We start from the raw sequence: 24519 nt of genomic DNA on the forward strand, positions 1-24519 counted from the left end.
GCTTTCTGCCTCTATTTCCTGCCCAGTCTGAAGGGCTCCACGCCGAAGCTGGACTCCAGTCCAGGGACAAGTCCCTGCCTCTTCCCCCAGAACGTGGGTCCTTGTTCCCTTCACACTCAGTCCCTGGCCTGAGCCTACTCTAGTTCACATGAGAGGTCACAGGAGCCCTGGAGTAGCTGCCCTTGGACTCTGCAGACCCCACCTTAAACCATCTGTCAAGTTTTCAGTTTCCAGAGTAATTCTGTGTGCCTCCCTCTCTACCCCATATCTGAGACAAGACAGCCACCCAGTGGTAATTTTTCTAAACTTTTGTTTATTTTATAGCAATTGTCATGATTAGAGAAGTAAATAACACATTTAAAAACCTTCTCAGGGCCAAAGGATGCCAGAGTATTTACAAACACATGGTGGGGGACGGTGGCAACATAAGGGTCTGGGGCTCTGGGGCTGGGAATCCACCCAGGCCCTGAGCCAGGCTTGGATGTTGACGCCAGCCACCATGACTATTCTGCCGGCCACAGAGTGGGCTCGAGGAGCACTAGGAGCCTTAGGGCTGGGCTCAGCTGGCCTGGTGGGAGACCCTCTAGCTAACCTGTGGCCTTGCCTCCCCCCCAGGGGCTCCCCACACCCCACAGGCCAGCTCAGAGGGGCCTCTGGGAAGCACCGAAGGACAGGGGGCAGTGTGGGGGGCACAGGGCTGGGACAGATGGCAGGGATGACCTGGCCTGCTCAGGGGAGGACAGAGATGCAGGCGCACACGCACACACACATACACCTTCACAGAAGAATCGCGAGGGGTTTTTTTTGTTTGTTTTTTTGGGTTTTTTTGTCTTCTAAGTCTTCATGTTTACAATGTTATTTTTTGCTGTTTATTTTTTCTTCGACAGTGACATAAACTGAGGTAAACATCTGTGACCAACACCTCTCCTAAGGGGCACAGGGTCCCAGCCCAACCAGCAGAGGTGGTGGCGGTGGCGGTGGCGGTGGCGGCAGCGGCAGCAAGGCCCCAACAGGGAGGGCGCAGACCCGGTTCCAGTCCTGCTTCCTTGTCGACCGCTGCTGCCCCGTCTCTGTGCCTCCGGAAACGGGGGCTGGGCTACAGAACTACGATCCCTTCCCCACTCTAACATCCTAGATACTACGACGAGGGAGAGACTCTCAGACAGGATATTAACAGAGAGAGAGACAGAGAGAGAGAGACAGAGAGAGAGAGGGCGCACGCAAGGGGCATCTACTTGGAATCTCGCTTCCTTGTTATTGCAGGAGACAGGATGTCAAGAGGCCTAAGGCAAAAGGAGAAGTTGCGGCTGGGAGAGGTGCCCAGATGGGCTCCAGGTGGGCCGGGGTCAGTGATGGGGGGGCCTTCTCTGAGACTTGGCCCTTGGTGGGAGGAGAGGTTTGCTACTTACCTGGCATGTGGAGGGCCCCAATGCCCGCTGGGGAGGTGGGTCTCAAGAGGGGTGGGCACACCAAGGAGAGGTGGGGGCCAGGCCCTGGGGCAACCGCACACTGTTTGTAAACTGGACCCAGGCAGGGCAGGGGGACCTATAGCCCTTTTGCGCGGTGGGAATAAGGGTGAATGGAGAGGTGGGGACTTCAGGCCAGAGGGGCCTCTCTGGTCAGCCTGGCCCGTCAGGGAGCCCCCTCAAATGGCCGAGAACCCCAGGAGGAACCCTGGAAGGTGTGGCCCGGGACAGTGGATGGGGCACTGCCAGGCAGAGGGAGCAGCCTCACCCATGTTGAGGTTATTGCGGGGTCCCAGGCCTCCACGGAGGGGGCGGGGGTTGTGGAGCCGTGCTGGGTGAGGCTGGGTCCCTCTGGTCTGTTTTGCTGCCTAGGGTCCTGAACCAACCTGCAGGTGCCTCCTTGCTGGGTTCCCTGAGGGGTGTGCTGAACCACAGGCCTGGATGCCCTCTGGCAGCTGCCCACTGAGAATCCTGGGGCGGAGTTACTGAGGCGTCTGGATGCAGCCACTGAACACACGAGGCTACACGCACACATGTGCACTCCACATGCACTCACACTGCACACATACCTATTCACGCACTCACCCCCTCCCACTTCCAGGGCCTCCCATTCTCACACCCACACCCCAGTACCAGAAACTTGGGAGACGTGGGGATGGGGTCAGCCCCAGGCTGACATGTTAGACCCCAGCAGAAACCCAGCAGAAATTCCTGGCACAGATCACCTGGCCGTCTGCCAAAAGCCCAGGCCCCTGAGTCCGGGCTAGGGCAGCGAGGACTGAGAAGGATCTGAGAGGTTTCCCGGGCCTGGGGGAGGTGCGGTGGGCAGGCGGGCCCGGCCCTGGGCTCTGCACTCACTCCCTTGGCCTAGGGATGTAGGGGCCCCGGAGCCCTTCAGTTGTCCTGAAATCCCTGTGGGGGAGGGGAGAGCCGCCTGAGCTCCACCTCTCTGGCTGTGTGGTCTCGGCTGGCTGCCCTCCTTTTGGGCTCAGTGTCCTCCTCTGGGGACTGGGTGGTGGGGAGTTGGGCCCTGTGTCTGCACATACACACTTCTGCAGCCTCCAGACATTTGCTACATTTTGCAGGGGGCCTGGTCCCTCCCCTCCAGCCTCCCAGGAAAGGGGCAGGTGGCCGCTGAGCAACGCCCCCGCCCTCAGCTCATCTCCCTCCTCCCAGCCAGTGCCCAGGGGCCCTAAGGCCCTTCTCTGCCCCAGCACTTCAGCCCCTTTTCGTGCCCAGGGTGGGGGTGGGGGGCGGGGAGGCCGGGAGGGCAGGACCGGGGGTGGGCCTGCAGGATGATCTGCCAGGGGGTGCAAAGGGCCGGGAGCAACTAGTCAGGGTTCCAGGGTTCAGGGAGGTTTGGGGAGTCTGCCGGCAAGCTCCCTTGCTCCTGGTGTCAGGGGGCCTCTGAATCCTCGGGCCTGGGGGGCTTGGCTCCTTTTGGCGGCGATCTCACCAGCCCGCCGCGGGCCGGGCGTCTACCACTACTCCCTCCTGCCGCCGCGGGGGGCTGGCCGGTTCGGCCCAGGGCGGCTTCCCGCGCCCCGGCCTGGCTGCTGCACGGCGCCCCGGGCCCGAGGGCGGCGGGGGCAGCTCAGACGCAGATCTCGATGGCCGTGGCCAGCACCACCTGCCCTTTGCTCTTGTCCGGGCGGCCGTCGGTCCTGCCGGGGGGCCCCGGGGGAGCCAAGCCGGGCTCGGGAACGGGGACCGGCACGGGGACGGGGACGGGCGCGGGCGCGGGCGCGGGCCCGGGCCCGACGGCGGGGGCCGCGGGCCGGGAGCCGCTGCCGGTCTCGGTCAGCACCGTCCGCTTGAGCGGCCCAGGCGCCTCGAGGCGCAGCGGCCCCGCGGCCGGCGGGCGGTCCCCGGCGGGCTTGCGTGCGCGGTGCGAGGGCCGGCGCCGCAGCTCGGACGTGAGCTCGTGCTTGAGGAAGCGAAAGACCTCCTTGGCCGGCCCGCGGCGCTCGGGTTCCAGGGCCAGTAGCCGCTGGAACATGCGCAGCGCCGGCTCCGTGAAGCGGCGCCACTGCGACGGCAGCCCCGGCAGGCGGCCCCGCTGCCAGCGCACGAACTCCTCGAAGAAGGCGTCGGCGCCCGAGGCCGCCTCCCACGGGAAGTTGCCGGTGAGCACGCAGAAGATGAGCACGCCAAAGGCCCACACGTCCACGCCCGTGTCCACCGCGAAGCCGTCGGCGCGGCCCGCCTGGCACACCTCGGGCGCCGTGTACGGGATGGTGCCGCTGACCCGCTTCACGCGGCAGCCCACGCGGCGCGTCATGCCGAAGTCGGCCAGCTTCACGCGGCGGCACTCGCGGTCGAACAGCAGCACGTTCTCGGGCTTGATGTCGCGGTGCACCAGCTGCCGGCCGTGCATGAAGTCCAGCGCCAGGCCCAGCTGCTGCACGCAGCGCTTCACCGTGTCCTCGGGGAGCCCCACCTGCGGCCGGCCAGACGGGAGAGCCGATCAGGGGCGCCGGCCGGCCCCAACCCGGTCCTCTCCTTCCCGTCCCCACCACCGCTCACCTAAACTCCCTCCGGGTCCCTTTCCTGGGCAGATCCTGCGCCAGCCACCCTCCCTCATCCCACCTGGGCATCGCCGGCTCCCTCCCTGGCCCCGTGGTTTCCCACCTTCCTCACCTTCCCTGCATTTCCCGCAACAACTGTCCACAGCGCCTACACTGGGCCAGGTGCTTTGCTAAGCGACCTATCCGGCACGACTCAACTCCGCAGCACACGTTACATGCCCGTTTCCCTTACACCAAGGCCTTGTCACTTACCCAGTGAGCGGCAGAGCAGTTTCACCCTGGCCAACTGCAAAACCAGGTGCCTGGAATCCCCCCCGGGCACTCTCCCCACTCCGGGGCACCTCCTCTGGTGGCCCTGCCACCTCCCCTCTTGGGTCCCCACCTGTTGCTATGCAACTGCGGAGGAGGGGGCTGCTGGGCTTCATCCCATCACCCTGGCTGCTCCTCATCTCAGTGCATCATCTGGCTGATTGTGGAGTGTCTGTTTCCCCCTCTAGGACCAGAGCAGGACCTCGTCTTGTTTGCTGTGTATCCCCAGCCCTCCAAACAGTGACTGACATACAGTAGGCGCCTAATAAATGATTAAGTCAGGAGGCACCTGACTCCTCCTCGACTCTCATACTCCGGGGACCCAGAAGACAGTCTCCCCTTCCTCGGCCACCACCCATGTACCTGAGGAGGAATGATGTCAAACAGGTCCCCAGCAGGCGCATACTCCTGAGCAAAGACGTAGCAGTCCTCGGTCTCAAACACTACGTCGAAGACCTTGATAATGAAGGGGCTGGAGGAGAGGCTGTTGGTGATGCTCACCTCCCGCAGGAAGTTCTTCAGCTTAGTTTTGCTCTTGTTCACAAACTTCAGTGCCATCTTTGTGCCTGGCCAGGTGACAGTGACAGTGGTGAAGACCCCTCTCCCTGTACCCCTGCACCTCACACACCCGTGCCTGTCGGCACAGCCTGCCCCAGCCACAGTGCACGATGATGGCCCCAGCAGGTGTGACTCTCCTCGTCTCACAGGTAGGAGACTGAGGCCCAGAGAGGGGAAGGAACTTGTCAAAGGCCATGCAGCAAGTCAGGGGTCAGCCTGGGTCCTCCATGCCCAGCCTGAAGCCCTCGATGAGGAGGGCCTGTTGCTTCCTCCACCCTCTCATTTTCTTCCTGACATACTGTGTACCTATTTTTTTTTTTTTTTTTTGCTGTACGCGGGCCTCTCACTGTTGTGGCCTCTCCCCCTGCGGAGCACAGGCTCCGGACGCACAGGCTCAGCGGCCATGGCTCACGGGCCCAGCCGCTCCGCGGCATATGGGATCCTCCCAGACCGGGGCACGAACCCGTATCCCCTGCATCGGCAGGCGGACTCTCAACCACTGCGCCACCAGGGAGGCCCTGTGTACCTATTTATCTGTCTCGCCCACCTAGAAGGCTGCTCTCTGAGTACAGGAACCTTTGTCTTGTTCACTGCTGTATCACCAGTGCCGACAGATCAGTCTGGTGCACAGTAGGTACTCAACAGATGTTTCTTAAATGGATGAATATATAAGAAGGCACTAGACACAGAGAGATGAGGACCTGCAAGGCACACGTCCCTGACTCTGAGCTTGAGCAGGCATCTGTAGCCACCTGGGTGCATAGCTGTGTGACACACGTGTGTGTCCACAGAGCACTTACACATCACAGGCCTGCCTTCTGCACTTCATGTGCACAGCTCACTCTTCATTAGGACCCTACCAGCTGGGCATTAATGCTACCCTATTTTACAAAGGAGGAAACCTAGGCACAGAGAGGTTAAGTCACTTGCCCAAGGTCACACAGCAAGCAAGTAGCAAAGCTCAGGTGACCCCATGTCCAGTACTCCTCCTGTTGTCCCTGTCTCCTCTGTGTGCAGCTGTGGGCACTCATGCAGCCCCTGCCCCTGACTGACTGTGTGGGCACTGCTGTGAGCCTACACTGCGGGGAAGACATCAAGTTCAGGGCTTAAGCAAGAAGGCCCTGGAAAAAAAAAAGAAGGCCCTGGAGCTGATTACTGAGGTCTCATTCTAGCTCACACCCTCTGTAGCTGCACGACCTTGGCTGAGTGACTGAATCTCTCTGGGTCTCAGAGTCCTCAGTGACCTGAGAAACGGAGATGGCCACACTGACCTCACAGGGCCCTCTCCCACCCGTTGTAAGCATGGTGCCCTGTTCCCGAGGATCCCCTCAGCTCGGTCCACCTCCCTGGGGGCTGCTATCACCGATATGCTGGTGATTCCCCAGACACCACCGCCAGCCCTGACCTCTCCCCTGACTCCAGATGTCCCCGGGCACATCCCCTTGGCTGTCCCAAAGGCACTCAGGATGGCCCCAAAGCAGCCCACCCTCCAGTCTGTGCACTCTGCCCAGAGATTGCTCCCTTGTCCCATCTGCCTGGTCCCCTCCTCCCTGGGCAGCTTCAGGCCACATTCTCTCCATGTGGACCACTGACTCTGCCTCCTGCTGGCCTCCTGGCCCCTGCAGAGAGCCCCAGCCAAGTCCCCACTCCTGTCTTAGAGCTGGCCACCCTGCAGACACTCACCTGTGCCCTTGTAGGCTACCAGGTCAACCTTCCCATAGGTGCCCTTGCCCAGCTCCCGGACGAGTTCGTAGTGCTTGGTGACGTCGCTTGCGGCCAGGGTGCGGAGGGTCAGCGCTTGCATGTCTTCAGTGAGGAGGGGCACGCCTGCACCCAGCCCAGGGGCGGTCCCTGGCCCACAGCAGGGCAGGGAGTGGGGCGGCTCGGGCTCTGGGCAGCCCAGGCTCATCTTCTCCCTGGTGTGTGGCATGGAGTGTGACATCAAGCCAGGGCCTACTCCTCCCTCCCCAGGGCCCAGGATCCCCAGGGCTGGGTCCGAAGTCAGGCCGAAGATGACCACGAGGGGGCAACAGGCATCTTTGCTGCATCACCTTTCCCCCAAAGCTTCAGGGCCAGGCCTGAGCCAGCACTCCCCAGAGACACAGCCACTGCCTCCCAGCCCCCACTTGGGTACCGCTGGCCTGTCTCGTGCTATCATCCAGACACTGTGTCAGGCAAGGCACACGTTTTTATGTCACACAAAGACACACCACATACTGAGTTCACATGAGTGCTCCAGTTCACAAGTACTGACCAGCACCTGCTGCTCGCCAGGTGCTGTTTGGAGCCCTGGGGACGGAGCACTGAACACATAGACCAGACTCCCACCCTCACAGGACTTACGTCCCGGGGGGAAATGGACAAAACACAGTGAACCCGTGAATTATATATTATGATAAAAGGTGACATGCACCATAGAGAAAATAAGGCAGGGGGAGGGGCTCCCCAGACACAAGGACAGAATGCCTGTCCTAAAAAGATCCGCCCTCCCTCGCCCCTACCCTCCAAATTCACCGACCGACCCCTTCAATGTTCACAAGAGCTGGGTGGGGAGGCCTTCCTGGATACACCTACCCCCTCGGGGGTACCGAGTTTGCCTCCAGGTGGTGCCGGGGAAGGGGGCAGAGAGCTGCAGTGGGGAGAGTTCAGTGCTGGGTGACAGTGAACGCCCATCTGGGGTCTGCATTCCTCATCTGTCTAACGGGGGAGGCTTAGACCAGGGAGCTGAGCCCCCGGGAGCAGGTGTCCGCGTGTCCGTGTCTGTGTGCGCGCCAGCAGGGGAGGCCAGCGCTGAATCCGCTCTAGGTTGGACCCTCGGGAGCTGCCTCCTGCTGCAGCTCCTCTGCCCTCACTGCCTTCTCCCAGGTGGACCACCCATTGCTCTCAGCAGCCGCAGCCCACCCCTCAGCCGCCACCCCTGCAGAACAACCCCGCGGCTCTGAGGGAAGGCACAGACTTGGAGCCAGACTGCCGAGTTTGAAGCCTGGCTCTATGACTCGCTAGTTGGATGCCCTCGTGCAAGTGACTTCACTTCTTTGTGCCTCGTTTTCCCGTCTTAGGAAAGGATAATAGTATCTTTTCCCTAAGGGTCAAAGGACGCGAAGTGCTTGGTGCCTGGTGCACAGTAAGCACTCCCAAACTGTCAGGTGTGGAAGCGTTCTCACTCGGATGACCTCCATGCTCGCCTGCTGAGCACGGCTGGAGGCTGGGGACAGGGGTGAGTCCTCCCCGCGAGCCTGGCATCTTCACCCTGGCCCGGCCGCTCCCCTCCCAGGCCCAAACCCTCTTCTCCTCCTCTACCTCCCCTTCCCCCTCGGCACGACCCAGCCTCCCACTTCACGCGGAGAGGAGGAGCACTAGGAGGGAACCTCCTGCCTCCCACCCAGCCCCAAACGGAACTCCATCTGCACGTCCTCCGGTCTGGCTGGCGGAGCAGGGAGCCGTCCCCGCCCCCTCTGATCTGGCTCCCGCCCCCTTCCGCTTCCTCAGGCTCCTGCTCCCCCGAGCGGGCCCCTCCCCTCCATTCATGAGCCCGCCAAAGTCCCACACGATGCCCTCAGCGTCTCCAGCGCATTTCACAGACCTGAAGACGGAGGGATGGCGCCAGGCCCACTGACACCCAGCCCTGCTTCCTCCGCCCCCCTCAGTGTGTTGAACCCAACCCTGCCTGGCACCGTCGTCAAGTCTATGCAGTCCCTGCTCCGGGCTGGACAGCACTGGGGCCCTCCTGCTGCAGGGCTAAAGCGGGGTGACATCTCCCCACAAGTCTTCCTCTGGTTGCAGGGCTGGAAGGGGTCAGCTCTCTCTTCTTATCAAATGTCCACCCGCTAGCTGGGGGGAAAGGCCGCCGAGTGAGAACGACCTGCTCTGAAGTAGCCGGGAGAGGTAAGGCCGTTCCTGTGGAGAGTGTGCGGCTACCCTACCCCACCCCACCCCGAGGGGTGCTGATGAGCGCACACCCTCTTCATCTGGAACTCTTCCCCCTGCCCACCAGGAAGAGTTCCCGGCGCTGGGCTGCTATGCTGACCTACTTCTCCTGATGTGTGGACTCCCCAAGGGCTGCTGAGGCGGGCGGGCCGCGTGTGTGCGGGCACATGTGTGCACACGTGTGGCAATGCTCCCACTTTGGGCTTTGGCCCTGTCAGATCAGTTTGGGCTGTTTTCTTCATCTCCTGGGAGCTTGACTGGCAGCCGCAAGTTGCTAGAAGCCCTTCTTCCCTCCCCACCTCCCTCCCCCAGGGACTGTCGGGTGCTTGGCTTATCTCTGCTGCTTTGGCCTCAGAGTTGCCCTGGGCAGGCACCGGGCTGGGTGGGGGCACACCTGCTCCCTCACCCCAGGCTCAGCCCATGCTCTGACCACTGCCCAGCTCTGCCTCTCTACAGCTTGAACACGCCTCTCCAGTGCCCTCCACCATTCCTGCTGCCTGCCTTCGCTGCCCCCTGCCCCACCTCCTTATCTCATTATCCTCAGGTTCCACTCCTCCAGGAAGCCTTCCCTGCTGCCCCAGGTGCCAATTTCTGTCTCTGAGGGGCCCCAGGGTTCAGACAGGGTCTGTATGTCTCTCTCTCAGGGCCTCTGTTGAATATGGTGGTCTCAGCTGTGTCCCTGTCTGTCCCCATCAACAGGCCAAGAGCACCCTGGGGGCTGGTATTACATCAAATTCAACTCTTCCTTGTCCCTTCTCTTGGTTCCTAGGGTCCAGGTTGGGGATCCTGCATATTGCCCCCCCTCACTCCTTCAACCTCCCTCTCCCCTCAGGCCTGTTCTCTGCAAGGTGTCAGCAGGAGACAAGGAATTAACCCGCACCCTGTCCCTGCTGCTGCGTCATCCCCCCAGGTACACACTGCCTCTGTCCCACTTACTACACACGTGACTTAAGAGGCACAGGGGGGAATGATGGAAATGGCACGGGCCTTGGGGCTCAGCAGGCTTGGCCTTGATCCTAACATGCGCCACTTTTTAGCTGGGTGACCTTGAATAAGTCACATCACCTCTCTGGGCCTCAGCTTCCACATCCATAAGGTGAAGAAAATAAGAACAGTAACAGCAGCGGCTAACACTTAAATATACTCACTACATGTCAGGCCCTGTGTGGAGGATGAACTCCTCTCACGTTCACAATCCCATGAGGTAGGTATTATTATCATCCCCATTTTAGGGGTGAAGAGAAAGAGGCACAGAGACTGAATAACTTGCCCAAGGTCATCTAGTTACTGCTGGCATTGGCTCCAAAGTTGGTGCTTTTAATCACTATTTTTTCCCCCAAGTCAGAACGTGTGAACATCGCATCCATATCCCTCAGTATCTGAGCGGGGAAACGGAGACCCAGAAGAGGATAGAGCCTCAGCCAGGGATGTGCGTGCCGTCACGGAACTCCTGCGGAGAGCCGATTGGGTGCCAGGCACCGGTCCAGGTGTGCCACGTGTAATTAACTCAATCCTCACAACAGTCCCTGAGGCAGGTGTACTGGCTCCTTTTTTCAGGTGGGGACTTGAGCCCAGAGAGTGAAGTGAGACACATCAGCCTCACTGGTGGTTGAAGGCATAGACGTCTGGCATCAGGGGGAACTTGACCTAAAAGTATTTTACCTTCGTCTCTGTCACTGCCTCCACCTGGAGAAGCAGCTGATGACCTGACAGCCGTGAACTTCCTAGCACCAGGCAGCAGAGGTCCCGGCCAACCTCCATTCACCCGGTGTAGCTGGTGCTGCATCCGTGCACACTCGAGCTGGCTGTGCTGCCCCAGGGGACCCCACGTGACCTGCACTCAAGTGTGTGTCCTCACTGGCCCCAAGGGAGGCCCTCGATTCCCCATCTGGGGTGCTGAAGGCAGGAGGGCGTCACCCAGTCTTCATGGCATTGGTTGTGGCCCTGACCACAAAGGCTCTGGCCCCATGGGCTGGGTCTTCTGCCACAAGCTGGGAGGGCCACGGTGGTGGGGGGAGAGTTTCCCAAGCAAGAAGCAAGACTGAACCATCTACCACTTCCTGTTGGCAGGTGGCTCAAGCTGGGTGCCACTGTCATGAAAACAACACCCAAAGCATAACCCAACTCAGGCCTACTTTGGGACTCCCTTCCCCACCACATGCACACACGCAAACACACACACACACATGTAGTGCCAGTCTGGCAAAATTTCACTCACTGAGTCCTCATAAGTACCCTGAGAAGGGGGCAAGATGCCTCCCATTTTAAAAATCAGCTTAATTGAGGTATAACTTGCATATCACAAAACTCCCCCATAACAAGTGTGTAATTCAATGATTTCAGTAAATGTACAGAGCTGTGCAACCATTGCCATGATCAAGTGATGCTTTCCACTTTATGGATAAAGAGCAGAGGCCCAAGAAACCTCTGACTTACTATGGTTATGGCAAAGATGACTTATGCCATAAGTCATGCGAACCATGACTTACTATGGTTATGGCAAAGATAGCCAACTGCCCATCAAAGCTTTGTGTTCCCTCTTCTGTAATACAGAGCTGTTTTGGAGGGTGGCTGTCAGCAGGGAGCTACATTTTCTCCTCTCCCCTGCTTCCAGGTGTGGTCACCTGGTGTGGCCACCTGTGACCGGTTTTCCCCAGTGGCATGGGAACAGAAGTGAGGTGTCACTTCTAGGCTGGAGCTTTTAAGAGTGGCTAAAGTTTCTTTCTCTTCTTCTGTGGCTTGATGCAGAGGACTCCAAGACTCTAGAAGATGGTGGTGGAGCTACAAGATAGGAGGAGCCTGGGTCCCCTGGGTATGCGAGGCCTCCTGCTGACGAGGACTACCTGCTCTGTATTTTGTGAGCCAGAAGTAAACCTGTTTTGTTAGGCTGCTGAGATATATGGGGCTTATTTGTTACAGCAGCTAATACTGCCCTAATTCAAGAGTTATGTAGCAAGTAAACAAAAGAGCTAAGATTTGAACCTCAGTGTTTTCGACTGCCTGGAATGTGGCCAGACAAGGTAACCTGGATGGTGGTAACACTGGCAACTAAGAATCCAGTTATAGGAGTAGGTGGAGGGTGATCAGCCTGTGAAGGGAAGGGAGACTGCTCTTATCCTGTCTTGTGGGAGAATAATAGTACTGGCAAATGTTTACTGTTTACCATATGCCAGATGGTACGCTAACAGTGGATTAAATCATTTAATCGCAAGATGTCTCAGAGGCGGGTGCTACTATTATTATCCCCACTTTACAGAAGGGGATACTGAGGCACAGATGGGCTGAGTAACTTGCCCAAGAGCTAATAACTAGCAGAGTGGGATTTGAACTCAGGCTATCAGGCTTTAGATCCCATGCTCTTATATGCTGTGTCCTGCGAGGCTCCTACAGGCAGACCGAGGCAGACAGCAACTCAAAAATGAGACAGTTCTCACAGTCTCACAGTCTCACACAGGGAGGAAGTGCGTTCTCTGCCGCTGGGAGCAGAGAAGCAGATACTGGAAGCCCATCTGTTGGGGGAAATCAATGCGGGGTGAGGCTGGACCGAGTCAGCCAGGCCTTTCTTACTCTCACTCTGGGAGTCCAAGATTCTCTGTCCCCATGCCCGGGTCCCCTCTCTCAGGTCGCTGGAACCATGCTATGCCCTTAGCACAGGCAAACCCCAAGGGTATCCTCAACAAAGCCCTGGCCTGGAAGGATGCCATTAAATAGTGATTGTGCCTGGGTGGGTCCCCTCTCTGGGTCTACTCTATTATTAAAAATCCCTGTGAAAAAGCAGCCACGAGGTGGAATTTCAGGTACCGAGTCGGGACACGGAGCCCCTCTGGCTTCTCTCACCTGCTTCACTTTGCTTCTGTCAAGGGAGGGGCTGGAGCTTCATTCCCTCAGCCTGCGTGGCTGAGCCAGCTCCCCACACCCTGCATTCTCCGCATGCCCGCCTCCCCGTTTCTCCCCTCTAGCCCTCCCCACCTGTGGGGTCAAATAAATTGTCTCAAGACCAGATTTGACCTGATCCTTGCCTTGTTCTGCATTTTCAGTGGTTCCCTGTATCGGCCTGTGGTGTTTTCTCCTGCCCAGCATCACTTTCCCTTTCCCCAGGGAACGGTCCCTCTCTCAGTCCAGTGGTTCAGTAGGGCTGTCCCCACTCTGGCTTTAAGCGCAGGTCTGACCCAGGGCAGGCCAACCAGGGGATCCATCCCATCCGCCAGGTCACCGTTGACTGGTTCAGAGATGAACACGTGACCAAAGGTGACCCACTGAGATCTTGCCTTAGGACTTTTGCTGAACTTATCAGGAAAGAGATACCTTCTGACCCCTGGGCTGCAAAGCTGGAGGACACGGGCCTGGAGCTGCTGGGGGCTGGCTGAGCCACAATCGGGAGCACCTTACCGAGAATGAAGCAACAAAGAGACAGGAAGAGCAGAAAGATGGAAAGACTTATGATCCCAAGCACCTGGCTCCAGACATGCCGAAAGCCAATTATATGCCTGAATGTTTGTTTCATGAATCAATACATTTCCTTTTTGGCTTAAGCCAGTTCGAGTTGAATTTGTGTAACTTACAGCCTAAGGCCTCCAGACAAGCATATCTATTTGAGCCCAGGCACTGTGCTGGGTACTGGCACAGGGTGAGTAGGTTAGATAGAGGGTATGAGATAGAGGGTGGGTATGAGCCTACAAATCAAGGAGGCAAATAAAGAAGGACTCAGATAATCATGAGGCCAGGAAGGCCATGATCAGTGCTCCAACATTTCCAAGAAGGGTGCTGGCAGTGGGGATCAGGGTACCTTCCTGGAGGAGGTGACACCTTAATGGGCCTTGGAGGGGATTAACAATCTAGCAAGAAAGCCAAGAGATCCTTGAAAGCAAGCCCCATGCCTTAATCATCTCGCTATTCCTAGCACTTAGCCAGTGTGTGACAAACGCCCGGTGAATAATTCTTTACGTGTTTGGGAAACTAACTTTTTATATCTTGGCTTTCCTGAATGTGACCCTGCAGGCACATAGCTATTTTCCCAAGGGCCTGCGTGAGATATCATTAGCCCCATTTTACAGGTGCAGAGACTGATGGCCAGAAGAGAACAGTGATTTGCTCAAAATCACATATAAAGTTAGTGGCAGGGCTGGGCTAGAAGCCAGGGCATCTGCAGGGCAAGGTGTGGTCTCGCTCTAACAGCCCCAGCCCCAAGCACAGCAGAGATGGGAGTGGCTGAGAGTGATAACTGGCCACTGTGAACAGAGAGGCTGGAGTGCTGTGATGAGAATGATGCAGATAATGGAGAAGAAATTTACAGCAACAGCTAACACTTAAGGAACCCCTGTCCTGTGCCAAGTCCCTCAGGTAAATTAACTCGTCACATCCTCACAACATCCTGTGACATGGCGACTGCTATTCACTACAGTTTACAGACAAGGAAACTGAGGCACAGAGCGGTCATGTCACTTGATCAAGACCATCCATCCAGTAAGTGGGAGAGCCAGGATTCAAATCCAGGCATTATCACTGCAGTGTCCAAAAGCTTAACCACTATGGTTTACTGTCTCTAAAATGATACAGTTAAAATTATCATTTATTTTCTCAGTTGCCAATTGTTTACATTGCTGCTGCCTTTCAATCTTCACAGCAACCCCATTTTACACATAAGGATGCTGAGGCTCTCAGGGGTTAAGCAATTTGCCCAAGGTCGCTCAGCTGGTAAGAGGCAGAGCCAGGAACTGAACCTTGAACGACTCCTGCTCTATCTCCCTTTTCCTACACTTGGTCTCTGGTTTGCAGCCCAGGCCTCCCTCCAGCCCCCTATCTTCAGCACCACAGGTGTGGACAGCACCCGGGCCAGCCCTGCACAAAGTGCAAGGTTAGGGGAGGCCCGAGGAGGCTGGGCAGAAGGATGGAGGAACGGCTGACAAACCAAACCCAGGCCCCCAGGGCTGGAAAGGTATGTATGGATATATGTACTGCCGTTTATTTAACCAACTGATAGATGTTGGGTGTGCTCAACCTTTTGCTGCCACAAACAATGAGTAGCCTTGTACATCAGTCATGTTGCAGTGTGCAGATGTGTATGATCAATTCTAGAAATGGGTTGTCAGGTTAAAGGATGAGTGCATTTGGAATTTCTGCAGAGGGCTCGATGTCCCCCAGAGGGCTGTTGCACTGGCCCTCCCCCAGCCGTGCAGGGGAGGGCTGCTTCTTGGTGGAACACAGCAGCTGCTGCCTGCTCCCTCACCCTCTCTGGGCCTCCATGTCACTTTGTTTAGTACGTTACTTTGAAGTGGGGGAAAATAGGAATAAGTTCCTCATTTGCTTGCATGTGCATAAAGTAACTCTGGAATCAACCAGACACTAATGAAGGCACCTGACCACCCTCAGCACTCACTCCCACTGGCCTGAGCTGTCAGCAGCAACCTCCTAACTGCTCCCCCCCGCCCCCCCCAACCCCAATCTCTTCTTGACACAGCAGCCAGGGAGCCCATCAAATCCCAATCAGATCACATTACTCCCCAGGTCAACACGCTCCACTGGCTCCCATCTCATTCCAAAGTCCTTACAACAGCCTTCAATTTACCCCTCTGGCCCGCCTCCTCCCTCCCTCTGCTCCAGACACACTGGTCTCCCTGCTGTTCCCTGAACACGCCAGATCCCCGCCTGGTGGCTGTTCCCTCTGCCCCCAGACATCCACATGGCTCATTTCCTCCAAGTTCTGCTCAAACAGCACCTTCTCAACTAGGGCTATCCTACTGCACTCCCCTTTTCCTGCTTTATTTTTTTTCCCCAGTAGAGTGTATCACTGTCTAATGTAATGTCTACTGTGAATGTCTCTTTTTCCCACTAGAACTTAAGCATTGGGAAGGCAGGGACTTTGTTGGGCTGGTCTTGTTCACTGCTGTACCCCCAGCAGCTAGCACAGTGCCTGGCACATAGTAGGCACTTAATAAATATTTGGTGAATGAATGAATAATGAATGAACAAATGAATGTCTGGGGAGAGAAGTGGGAACTGAGCGAACAGGGCGGGAATTAAACTTTTCACTAGGTACAATCCTGTTGGGTCTGGGGGGTGTAAGGAATCAGGCATGGCTGGGGGTCCAGACAATGCCAAGGGAGAGTGTGAGGAGAGGTCGTGCCCACTTGCCCAGGCTCAGCACCCCAGGGTGGTCCCCTGAGAGGGGCCTGGGGAGGAGTGGTCCAGTTTGATTGCCCTGAACTTCCACATGGAGCTGGCCTGCGCTCAGGAAGGTGGGGGCAGCTGGGAGCCCCCTTGACACCTACCCCTGATGGGACCCCTCCCCCTACATCCCCAAAGCCAGTGCCCAGTCTGGTTCTCTGCCACTTAACACCTTCTCAGAAGGGTATCCCTGACCCTCATGTTTCTTACCCCAGGGCAGAAATCAGTTCACATGTGGGCGCTCCTATTTGCTGCCAGGGAGTGGGGGGTCCAGAGCTGGGCCCTCTCACCCCAGAAAGAGGCCTGTGAGTTGCTTGGGTAAGCTCTGGCCTCTGCTGCTGGTCCCCAGGGAGCCCTGTCCAGCTCCCCCGCCCATAGTTTTCCAATCTGTGAAATGAGCTATTTCATATCCCTTCATGGGTCATTAAAGTCTCAGTACGCTTTCCCCTGAAAAATGTCCCCAGCCACCACATACACACTTCTACACACAACACCGGGGGTAAGGGCCCCAGGGAGCCCATAAGAAAGTCCAGGTAAGTCCTCTCCCTCCCCTTGGTCCTTTGACACAAATACAGACTCTGCCAAACATTCTATTCAGGGTCAAAAGGAAGAGGAGAATATTCTCAAATCTTTTCGTCTTCCCTCATGGTGCAAATTCTGGCTACATCCCCTCTCGCTGTGTGGCCTAAGCTGTGTGGTCATACACCTGCCTAAGCCTCAGTCTGCCCATCAGTAAAATGGGGTGAGAATGCCTGTTTAACATGATGGGTTCCTGTAAGAATTAAAGGGGCACTTCCTACAGTGCTTGGCACAGAGCAGATACTCAGGAAGAATCTGCTGGGCAGAGGGGCCTGAGACCTTGGTTCCGTCCTGGACCCTGACAACTCTGCACTGTCTTGAGTGAGGCTGTACTCTCACCGAGTCTTGGTTTTCTATGCTGGACATTGGGGCCGTTTTGGCTTTGCTAAATCTTACCCCCAGAACCTGCTTGAGCCAGGAAGGAGCTTGGAGATGACGTGGGCCAGCCCCGACATTTCCCAGGTGGGAGACTGAGAGGGGGAGCTGAGACTTTCCCAAGATCAAGCAGCAGAAGCTGGAAACAACATTCTTCCCACTGCCCTCCCCGCCAGGGGCAGCCTGGGGTTCCCTGTGCTGCCGGGCTCCGCTTCTGGCTCCAGCCTCTGCCTCAGCCTCCCCTCCCAGCTGGTGCAGTCTGCCCCTTCCCCAGGGCACATCCTTGGTGGTTATTAATAGCTGGTGCTGCCGCCCGCCTGCAGCTGGTGCCCAGAGTTGGGACAGACCCTCCAGCCAGGCCCTGTGGGGAGGTAGGAGCCCTGGGCCTCCTCGTTCCCAGCCTACCTGTGGCAGCCCCTGTGGGTGTGAGAGGAGGCATGAGCCTTGTTGCTGGGTGACGTGGGCAGCCCAGCACTCAGGGGCCTTGGCTGGGTGTCCACCAGTGGACAGGGGCCGGCCAGTGGGGAGATGGCTGGGTGAGCAGAGGCTCCTTGAAGAGATGAGCCCTTCCTTAGCTAAGGCCCTCACCTCTCCCCAGTTCCATGAGCCCCTACTGAAGGATGGAAGTGGGGATGTAGCCTAGCTTAGGAGCCTGGAGCCCAGATTCAGCCAACCCTGGGTGGAACCAGGTCACCACCATGTCTAGCCATGAAACTTTGGGTAAGTCACTTACTTTCTCTGTGCCTCCATATCCTCATCAGTCAAATATGGTTAATAATACTTTAAATAGGTTAAAGTATTATTAATAATAGCTGACATTTATGAGCCACCTAAAGTGTAAGTATTTTATACAGATTGACTCATTCAAACCTCATAACCATCTTAGGAGAAGCTGCTATTGCTATTCCCATTATATCCCTCACAGCTCAGGAACCTGAGACTCAGAGAAGGGACGATGAAGTAACATGTCCAGTGGCACACAGCTAAGGCGTGGCTTATAGAGATCTGCCTGGCTCCAGAACATTTAGTAAATATTTGCCGAGCACCTACTATGTGTTTGGATCTGGAATACATTCATGAACCAGACAAACAGCCCTGTCCTCAAGGACCTTATATTCTAATTTGGAGACAATGATAAAGGTAAGTAAGAGATGTCAGTCAGACAGTGAGAAGTCCTAAAGGGAAAAACAAAGCAGGGAGAGGTGAGGAAACGCCGGGGATGGGGAATAGGACTGTAGATGGTGGGGTGAGGGGGGTCAGGAAAGGCCCCTGAGAAAGCTACAAGCATGTGGAGACTGGATCTTGTAGGAGAAGAGCCCTGCTGGCAGAGGCAAGGTGGGGATGGCAAGGGCCGTGCTTGGTGAGCTCATGGGACAGTGAGGAGGCCGGCATGGCTGTGGAGTGGCGGGTAAGTGGCAAGGGGCCAGAGCGGAGTGTAGAAGTAAGGGATGGGGGGCAGTGGGCAGGGCCTTGGAGGCCATGGCGAGGACCTGCCTTTCACTTGGAGATGCACGCCAGACTCTGGACCTGAGCAAACCCTTCCTGAAGCCAGCCATGTGCCAGGCCCTGAGAGGCCAAGAGACAGCAGGAACCCGGCTCCGCTGCACTTGGAGACCCCCAGTCCAGCCCCCAGCAGCATCCCACCACTGTCCTTGGAGGGGTTGAGTGAGGAAGGAATAGGGGAGCCTTACAGACTTCCTTCGAAGATTCCTCTGTGCCACAGCTCTCGGCTGTCGTGGCCCCAGGTGAGAAGAGGTGTGCGGGCAGTATGTCCAGGAACGTGGCCAGGGCCCAGGTTAGGTTCTGCCGGGTCCTTCTGGCTGGCCGTGGCCTGTGGACTATGTGTGAATGATGGAAGAGCGGGCAGAATCTTCTCCGAATCCTAGATATGGAAGCTTGAGTAAAGACCTTCACCCAGAGCCTCCATTTTTTTTTAAACTGTACAAGTGGGACTACCATTTCTGCTCAGGGCTTCAGGGGACTGATAGTAACAGCAAACCATAGAGGGTACTCGGTGCCATTCACAGCACTCTACAAACCTTCATCACTTAATCCTCACTATGACCCTACAAGGCAAGTACTAGTATCATCCCCTTTTTCGTAGTTGAGGCACAGAGAGGCTAGGCACGTGGCCCAAGGTCACACAACAAGTTTAGAGGCTGTGCTTTTGGCCATTAACCCATGTTAACTGTTGGCCCCACTCCCTCCCAGACACACTTGGGGTCAGGGCTGGCAGGTACCTAAGCTCTCGGGATGGGATGATCTCCCCGCAGGACTGTGGGCTCCAGTTCGAGTAGGAAGCCTTCCTGCTATGTTGGGGGGCCCAACAGACCAGAAGCTACCCTGGGGCAGGGATTTGTGCAGCTTCAACAGGGCCTGACCAGGAGGAGGACGAGGCAGCTCTGTCCTGTCCAGTCCCCACCCCTGCCCCTCAGGGCCATCCCAACACCCAGAGGCAGGTGAAACATTCTCTGCCTCTCTCAGGACTGGCTAAAGCCACAGGGAAGGAGAGCAGGTGCAGTGGGGAGTCACAGTGGCTGGACCCACTCATTTGCATATCCCGCTGGGGGTGGCAGAAGTATTAAGCAAACACTTAAGTAGCAGGCAGAGCTAAAAGTGCTTTATCATTTAATCCTCCCCACAACTCTAGGAAGGAGCTAGTATTGATATTATTCCCATTCTACATCAGAAGAAACTGAGGCACGGAGGACACTGCCTCATCCAAGGTCACACAGCTAGTGAGTGGTCGAGGCAGTCTGATGCCAGTTTCACCCAAACCTTTGGGGGTTCACAGAGCTGGGCTCAAATCCCCACTCTGGGTTAAGGAGGTGCTGCTCTCGGTGCTAAATGAAAAAGGTTGTCCAGTGGCCGGTGTGAGGCACCTGACACTGAAGAATGCTTCCCTCCAACCCTGATATTACATGGTTCCCTGAATGGGGGCTCAGCGGGGAGTCTGGAGCTGTCCCCTCTCCAGACTGTGGCCAAACTATATGGCGGGTGGAGGGGAGGATGGGGAGAGGGTGGACAGGAGAGGAGAGGGGGCTCTAACGGGCCCCACCAGGCCTAACGCCGCAGCTTCCTGAGACCTGGAAGGGGGACCAAGGGAATAGGGGAGGGAGGGGGTAGTCTGGAGAAGACCAGGTCTGTTGGAGATGCTGGTCCTGGCTCTGGCCAGAGGCCCATCTGCCTGGAGGAGGAAGCCTGGGGACAGAAGCCTGGCAGGCACCTCACCTAGAAAGCAGCTCTGGGCATGAAGAGGACCTCGACTACAGCTGCCATATATATGTCCCACCCCTCAGGCTTGACTCTCACCCTACCCCACCTGTAGCAGGGGCAGGTAGGTCCTTAAGCACCACGCAGAACTGCCCCTCAAACACCCGCTTCGCTTTCCTGGGGACAGCACCAAAAGCCCTCTGGCTCCCCCAGAACAGCTATAGGAAGACCAAGGAGACATTACCACCAAGGGTTACTTACCCACTTGCCAATGTGCCCTTTCCAATAGGAGCCAATAGTTTCTGAGCACTTTTCACATGACAGACCCTGTCCTAGGCCCTTTTCATGCTTTAGCTCACTTAATCCCCCTGTTGATCCTGAGGTAGGTATTATCCTTGTTTTCCACATAAATAAAATGAAGCTCAGAGAGGTTAAGTGACTTGCCCGAGATCACACAGCAGCTAAATGGAATTCAGACCCAGAAGTCCAGAGCCTGTGCTCTCAACTATAGTGCTCTGCGGTCTCCTTTGGCCTCGGGCTGCTGTAGACCTTCATCCAGGAAGATGGCACAGTCCCTTCCAGGGCCATGCCCAGTGGCTGGGGCCCAGTGCTGACTCCTGACCCCTGGCTCAGCTACTTAGGATCACCCACTGGTTTCCTTAATGTTTAGGGTATGTCAATATTTTTGCATGACTTCTGCATATAGGCCCGCATGTCTCCTGCCCGACCAAAACTACAGCAGTTTGGACTCAGTCCTAGAAAGTTAGAACAAGGAGGAAGATTATGGCTGAGAGAACCTCTAGTCCAATTCCTCCCTGACACATGGGTGAACTGAGGCCCAGAGGGCAGACCTCGCCCAAGAGTCCTCAGTAAGACCTGGGTCTAGAACCTTGGACTTTTGCTCCCAGGCAAGTAGGACAATTAAAACAGGTTTTTGCTGGCTGAATCCTCCTAATCTAGAGGAGGGGGCACAAGATGGGGCCCAGAGTGGAAAGTGGGACCAGGCTAGAGATGCTTCTGGCTGGAGGAATCCAGGCTCACTTCACCACTTAGCCCTAAAAGCCTCGGAGGGACACTGCTCCGTACCGGTTCTAATTTGGCCATGGGGGAGGCAGGAAAGACCCATGTGTGCAAACACACACAGACAAAGGTCACCCTCTGAGCAAACATTTTCTGGCCTCTACCCTAGGCCTGCAAGACCAGATGCCTACAAGAGGGGCCAACAGGTCATGGAATTGAGTGAACAGGCCAGGTGGGGCCTGGGTCAAGCTGCAGGGTGATAGCCAATCTAAAGAAGGTTGTCATTCTTTGGTTCTCACCTGGGCTTATCACAGCATCTGATTTTTCAAGAGGATCCAAAAATCAATATTTGTGTGTGAAACTATGTTTGTTTACCATTGGCAACAAATACAAACATGAGAAAAACACTGTTTGGATCAACAAAATGTGTCTAGCAGTTGTGTTTTACAACATGTGCTACACAATATGCTGGGCTCTGGGTTAGACAAAGCCGATGCAGCAGGGAGGGGGCAGACCTGGTCCCGCCTCCTGGAGATCGGAGTCTGGATGTGGAGACACACTCTCACAGCACATATAGACACGGGCCACCGTCTCCCAGCCACCAACCATCAATCAGTCCAACTCTACTCTCCACTCTGTGCCAGCCCAGGTCAGATCAAAAGGGGAGGTGGAGAGCTGCCCTTAAGCCATCCTATAGTGGGGCTTTTCAGGTCGGGGGAACAGCACATGGTAGAGGGAAGGACTTGGGGGACACAGACATGAGCCAGAAGTAGAGGCTGGAGAGTGAGGAGCGGGAACTGGCACTCAGGAGGTGGTTTCGGGCCACACTGCAAAGGGCTTTGATGGCGCTTTATTCCAGACTCAAAGGGGAGCCTCTGCAGGTTAGTGAGGAGGGAAGATCTTACTCCCTTGTCCCCCTCTGGCCTCTTGATGGCTTTCCCTAGTCACAGTGACTCAAATCTCCACTCTTTAGCCTCTCACTCCACTCCCTTGCTGGTGGGTCGTCTGACAAGGCCCTGGGCTCTTGGGAACCCCCCGGGGGAAATGAACTCCTTTAGAGATGGAGAGGACACACCTGGATGCTTCTGCGGCCCAAGGGCGACCCACATCCACCCCACCGGCTGCAGAGTGAGTGGCCCACTGCCGTTATCTCTGGGAGATGCCACATGCTTGCCCAAGGTCACCCAGTCTTCAGGGCAGTTGGCTCCCCCCACAGCCTGGGCTGAGGGGGACTGTCTCAACTGTCCTTGAATTGAAGGTGGGGCTGCCAGGGCTCTGGCCTGGAGCTCCCCAACCTCTTCTCCGGCTGATCACATCCTACCCCTTAGGTCCATGCCAGCAGCAGGTGAGGGTGGGGGCACTTGGTACTGGGAAGCGGGGAGAAGAGTAAGCTGCTGCCCAGGCTCAGCGCCCCCAAATCTGCAGCACTATGTGGGCCCCAGGGTGGAGAGTGGGACCAGGCTGGAGATGCAGATCCTGATGAGGACCAGGTGCTTCAGGAGTGGGGTCAGGACCGGTCAGCTGGGCCTGACCAGACCCACCTCAACTGATCCAACCAAGCACAGACTGGGCAAATTGAGATCAGCCCAGATATCTGATGAACAGGAAAGATCAGGAAAGATCAGGAAAGGGGATGAAGTGGGAAAAAGGACCTTGACTCCAGGGCCTGGTACATCACAGACACTAGCTAAAGGTTTGTTGAATGAATAAGTGAACAAAGGAACTCCTGGTGGGGCTACCTGTACTCAGAGTCCTACCTTCTTCAGCATCACTGCTCGCCTGCAGAGGGCTCAGAGAGAGGAGGCTGGTGGAAACGCCAGCAGCCTAGAGTGTGTTCCCTCGGCATGGTCCAGTCCCTTCTTACGATCTCTGATCCAGAATTCCAGAATACAACATCCCCTGGACCTCTCATCTTCCCATGAGCTGCAAGGCCTGGGGTTCAGGACCTCACTGAAGGCCAGGCTGAGGTACTGCTTTGTACACCGCCTATAAAGCTACAGTGAGAACCTAGAATGGTTCCTTGGTTGTCCAGGATACACTGACCCCACCTGAGGTTTGGCCATGGGTGTTTTGGAGGTCAGGAGGAGAAGGGAGGGCCTTGGGTTTGCTGCCCCTGGGGTACATGGGGACAGAAAGGTGCCCTGACCTGAAATGGCTTCTTCTTCCAGACTTCCTTCCCTCCCCAGAAACCAGCGCCTCACTTTGGAAAGGGCTTGTCCCCTCCCTGTCCTGAAGGGAGCACGAAGCATGGCCTGGGTGAAGACACTCCTTCCCAGCCTGGGTGGGGGGCAGTGGAATCGCAGAGAAAGGAAGGGAATCCCACCCATTCTCTCAAACACACCCCTTCCCTGTCTCTCGCAGACAAAGACACACACCCAAAGCCCCAGCCATCACCCTAGGGCCACACACTGCAGGCCCCCTCACCTGTGGACACCCCAAATCTTTTCTTCCCAGGGGGGGACTTCACTTGAGAACTCAGCCTGGCCTTTGGGGGAGGGGTATATACACACCAAGGACCAAGGATCCAACAGCTCCAGGCTCACAATTTTGGGGGGTGGACTCCCCACCCTCTTCCCCCTTCTCTGTGGCGCAAGGGTCTCTGCCACCACTCCCCCGCAGGGCCGGGAAGCTGTGCCCAAACCCCAGGGCCAGGGTGTGGGGTGGGGGAAGGGAGAGGAGGAGGGGGCGGCTCCTCCAAGCGAGACACAAAGAGACGTCCTTCAGCCTCGGCTCCATGGCGACGCTGGGGAGGGGGCGGTGCGCACCCAATACTTTCTTCCCCACCTGCAGGGCTAGGGACCTCGGCGGCCACTCACCTGCTGCCCCTCACCTGGGCCCGGCTTACCTGGGCTGGGGCCGCGGGGACGCCGCGGCAGGGGGCCTGGGCGCCGTCTCGGTTTTCGTCGTCAGCCCGGCCCGGGGGGCTCAGGGCGCCACAAGCATGGGCTGGGATGAGAAGGGCGCCGCGAGGGGCTCAGTCGCCCCAGTCCTGGAGCTTCGAGGGGGGGGTCCCAGAGGCCTCTTGCTGGTGAGGGATAGCTCTTGCTGTCCTCGGGTCCCTAGATTTGGGGTTTCTGTGAGCCGGAATCGGGGAGCGGGGGAGGTCTAAGACCCCTGATCTAGGGGCGTTCTGAGCTGGGTCTTCGTGTCTTGAGGTGTGGAGTTGTAATGGCCAGGATCTTGAGAAGGGGTCCCCACAGTCCCGAACAGGGGGGTCACTGCGTTCTAGGTCTTGTGGGGGCCCAGACTGAAGAGGGGGTGTCTTCGCGGAACCGCAGGGAGGTCGCTGTCTTCTGAATACGGAGGTAGTCTCCGCCTTCCCCGGCTGGGGAATAGCTCTGTGTTGGATCTGGAGGGGCCACCCACTTTCCTAAGGGTCT

General features: G+C 57.0%; 1 protein-coding gene and 1 long non-coding RNA gene across 4 annotated transcripts; one reads left to right on the top strand and one right to left on the bottom strand.

Moving 5' to 3' along the window:
* Window positions 1-300: 300 nt before the first annotated feature.
* SBK1 (SH3 domain binding kinase 1) lies at window positions 301-24216 on the bottom strand. 2 transcript variants are annotated; one of them, XM_082644972.1, is made up of 4 exons: window positions 23985-24216; window positions 6545-6777; window positions 4667-4869; window positions 301-3906 (listed from the first exon to the last, which is right to left on the bottom strand). In XM_082644972.1, exons 2-4 carry the CDS (start codon window positions 6768-6770, stop codon window positions 3061-3063), a joined length of 1275 nt encoding a protein of 424 aa, XP_082501098.1. In that variant the 5' UTR covers window positions 6771-6777; window positions 23985-24216; the 3' UTR covers window positions 301-3060. The 2 variants fall into 2 exon arrangements, with proteins under 2 accessions (XP_082501098.1, XP_082501099.1); XM_082644973.1 differs by lacking the exon at window positions 23985-24216 and adding an exon at window positions 18598-18769.
* On the top strand, window positions 8401-13273 carry LOC309816679. 2 transcript variants are annotated; one of them, XR_014296056.1, is made up of 3 exons: window positions 8401-8746; window positions 10130-10275; window positions 11537-13273. It is a non-coding gene; the product is annotated as an uncharacterized lncRNA (long non-coding RNA). The 2 variants fall into 2 exon arrangements; XR_014296057.1 differs by lacking the exon at window positions 8401-8746 and adding an exon at window positions 9619-9698.
* Window positions 24217-24519: the final 303 nt, after the last annotated feature.

This window comes from Mesoplodon mirus, assembly GCF_964341445.2.
Source record: "Mesoplodon mirus genome assembly, chromosome: 15".
Lineage (NCBI taxonomy): Eukaryota > Metazoa > Chordata > Mammalia > Artiodactyla > Ziphiidae > Mesoplodon > Mesoplodon mirus.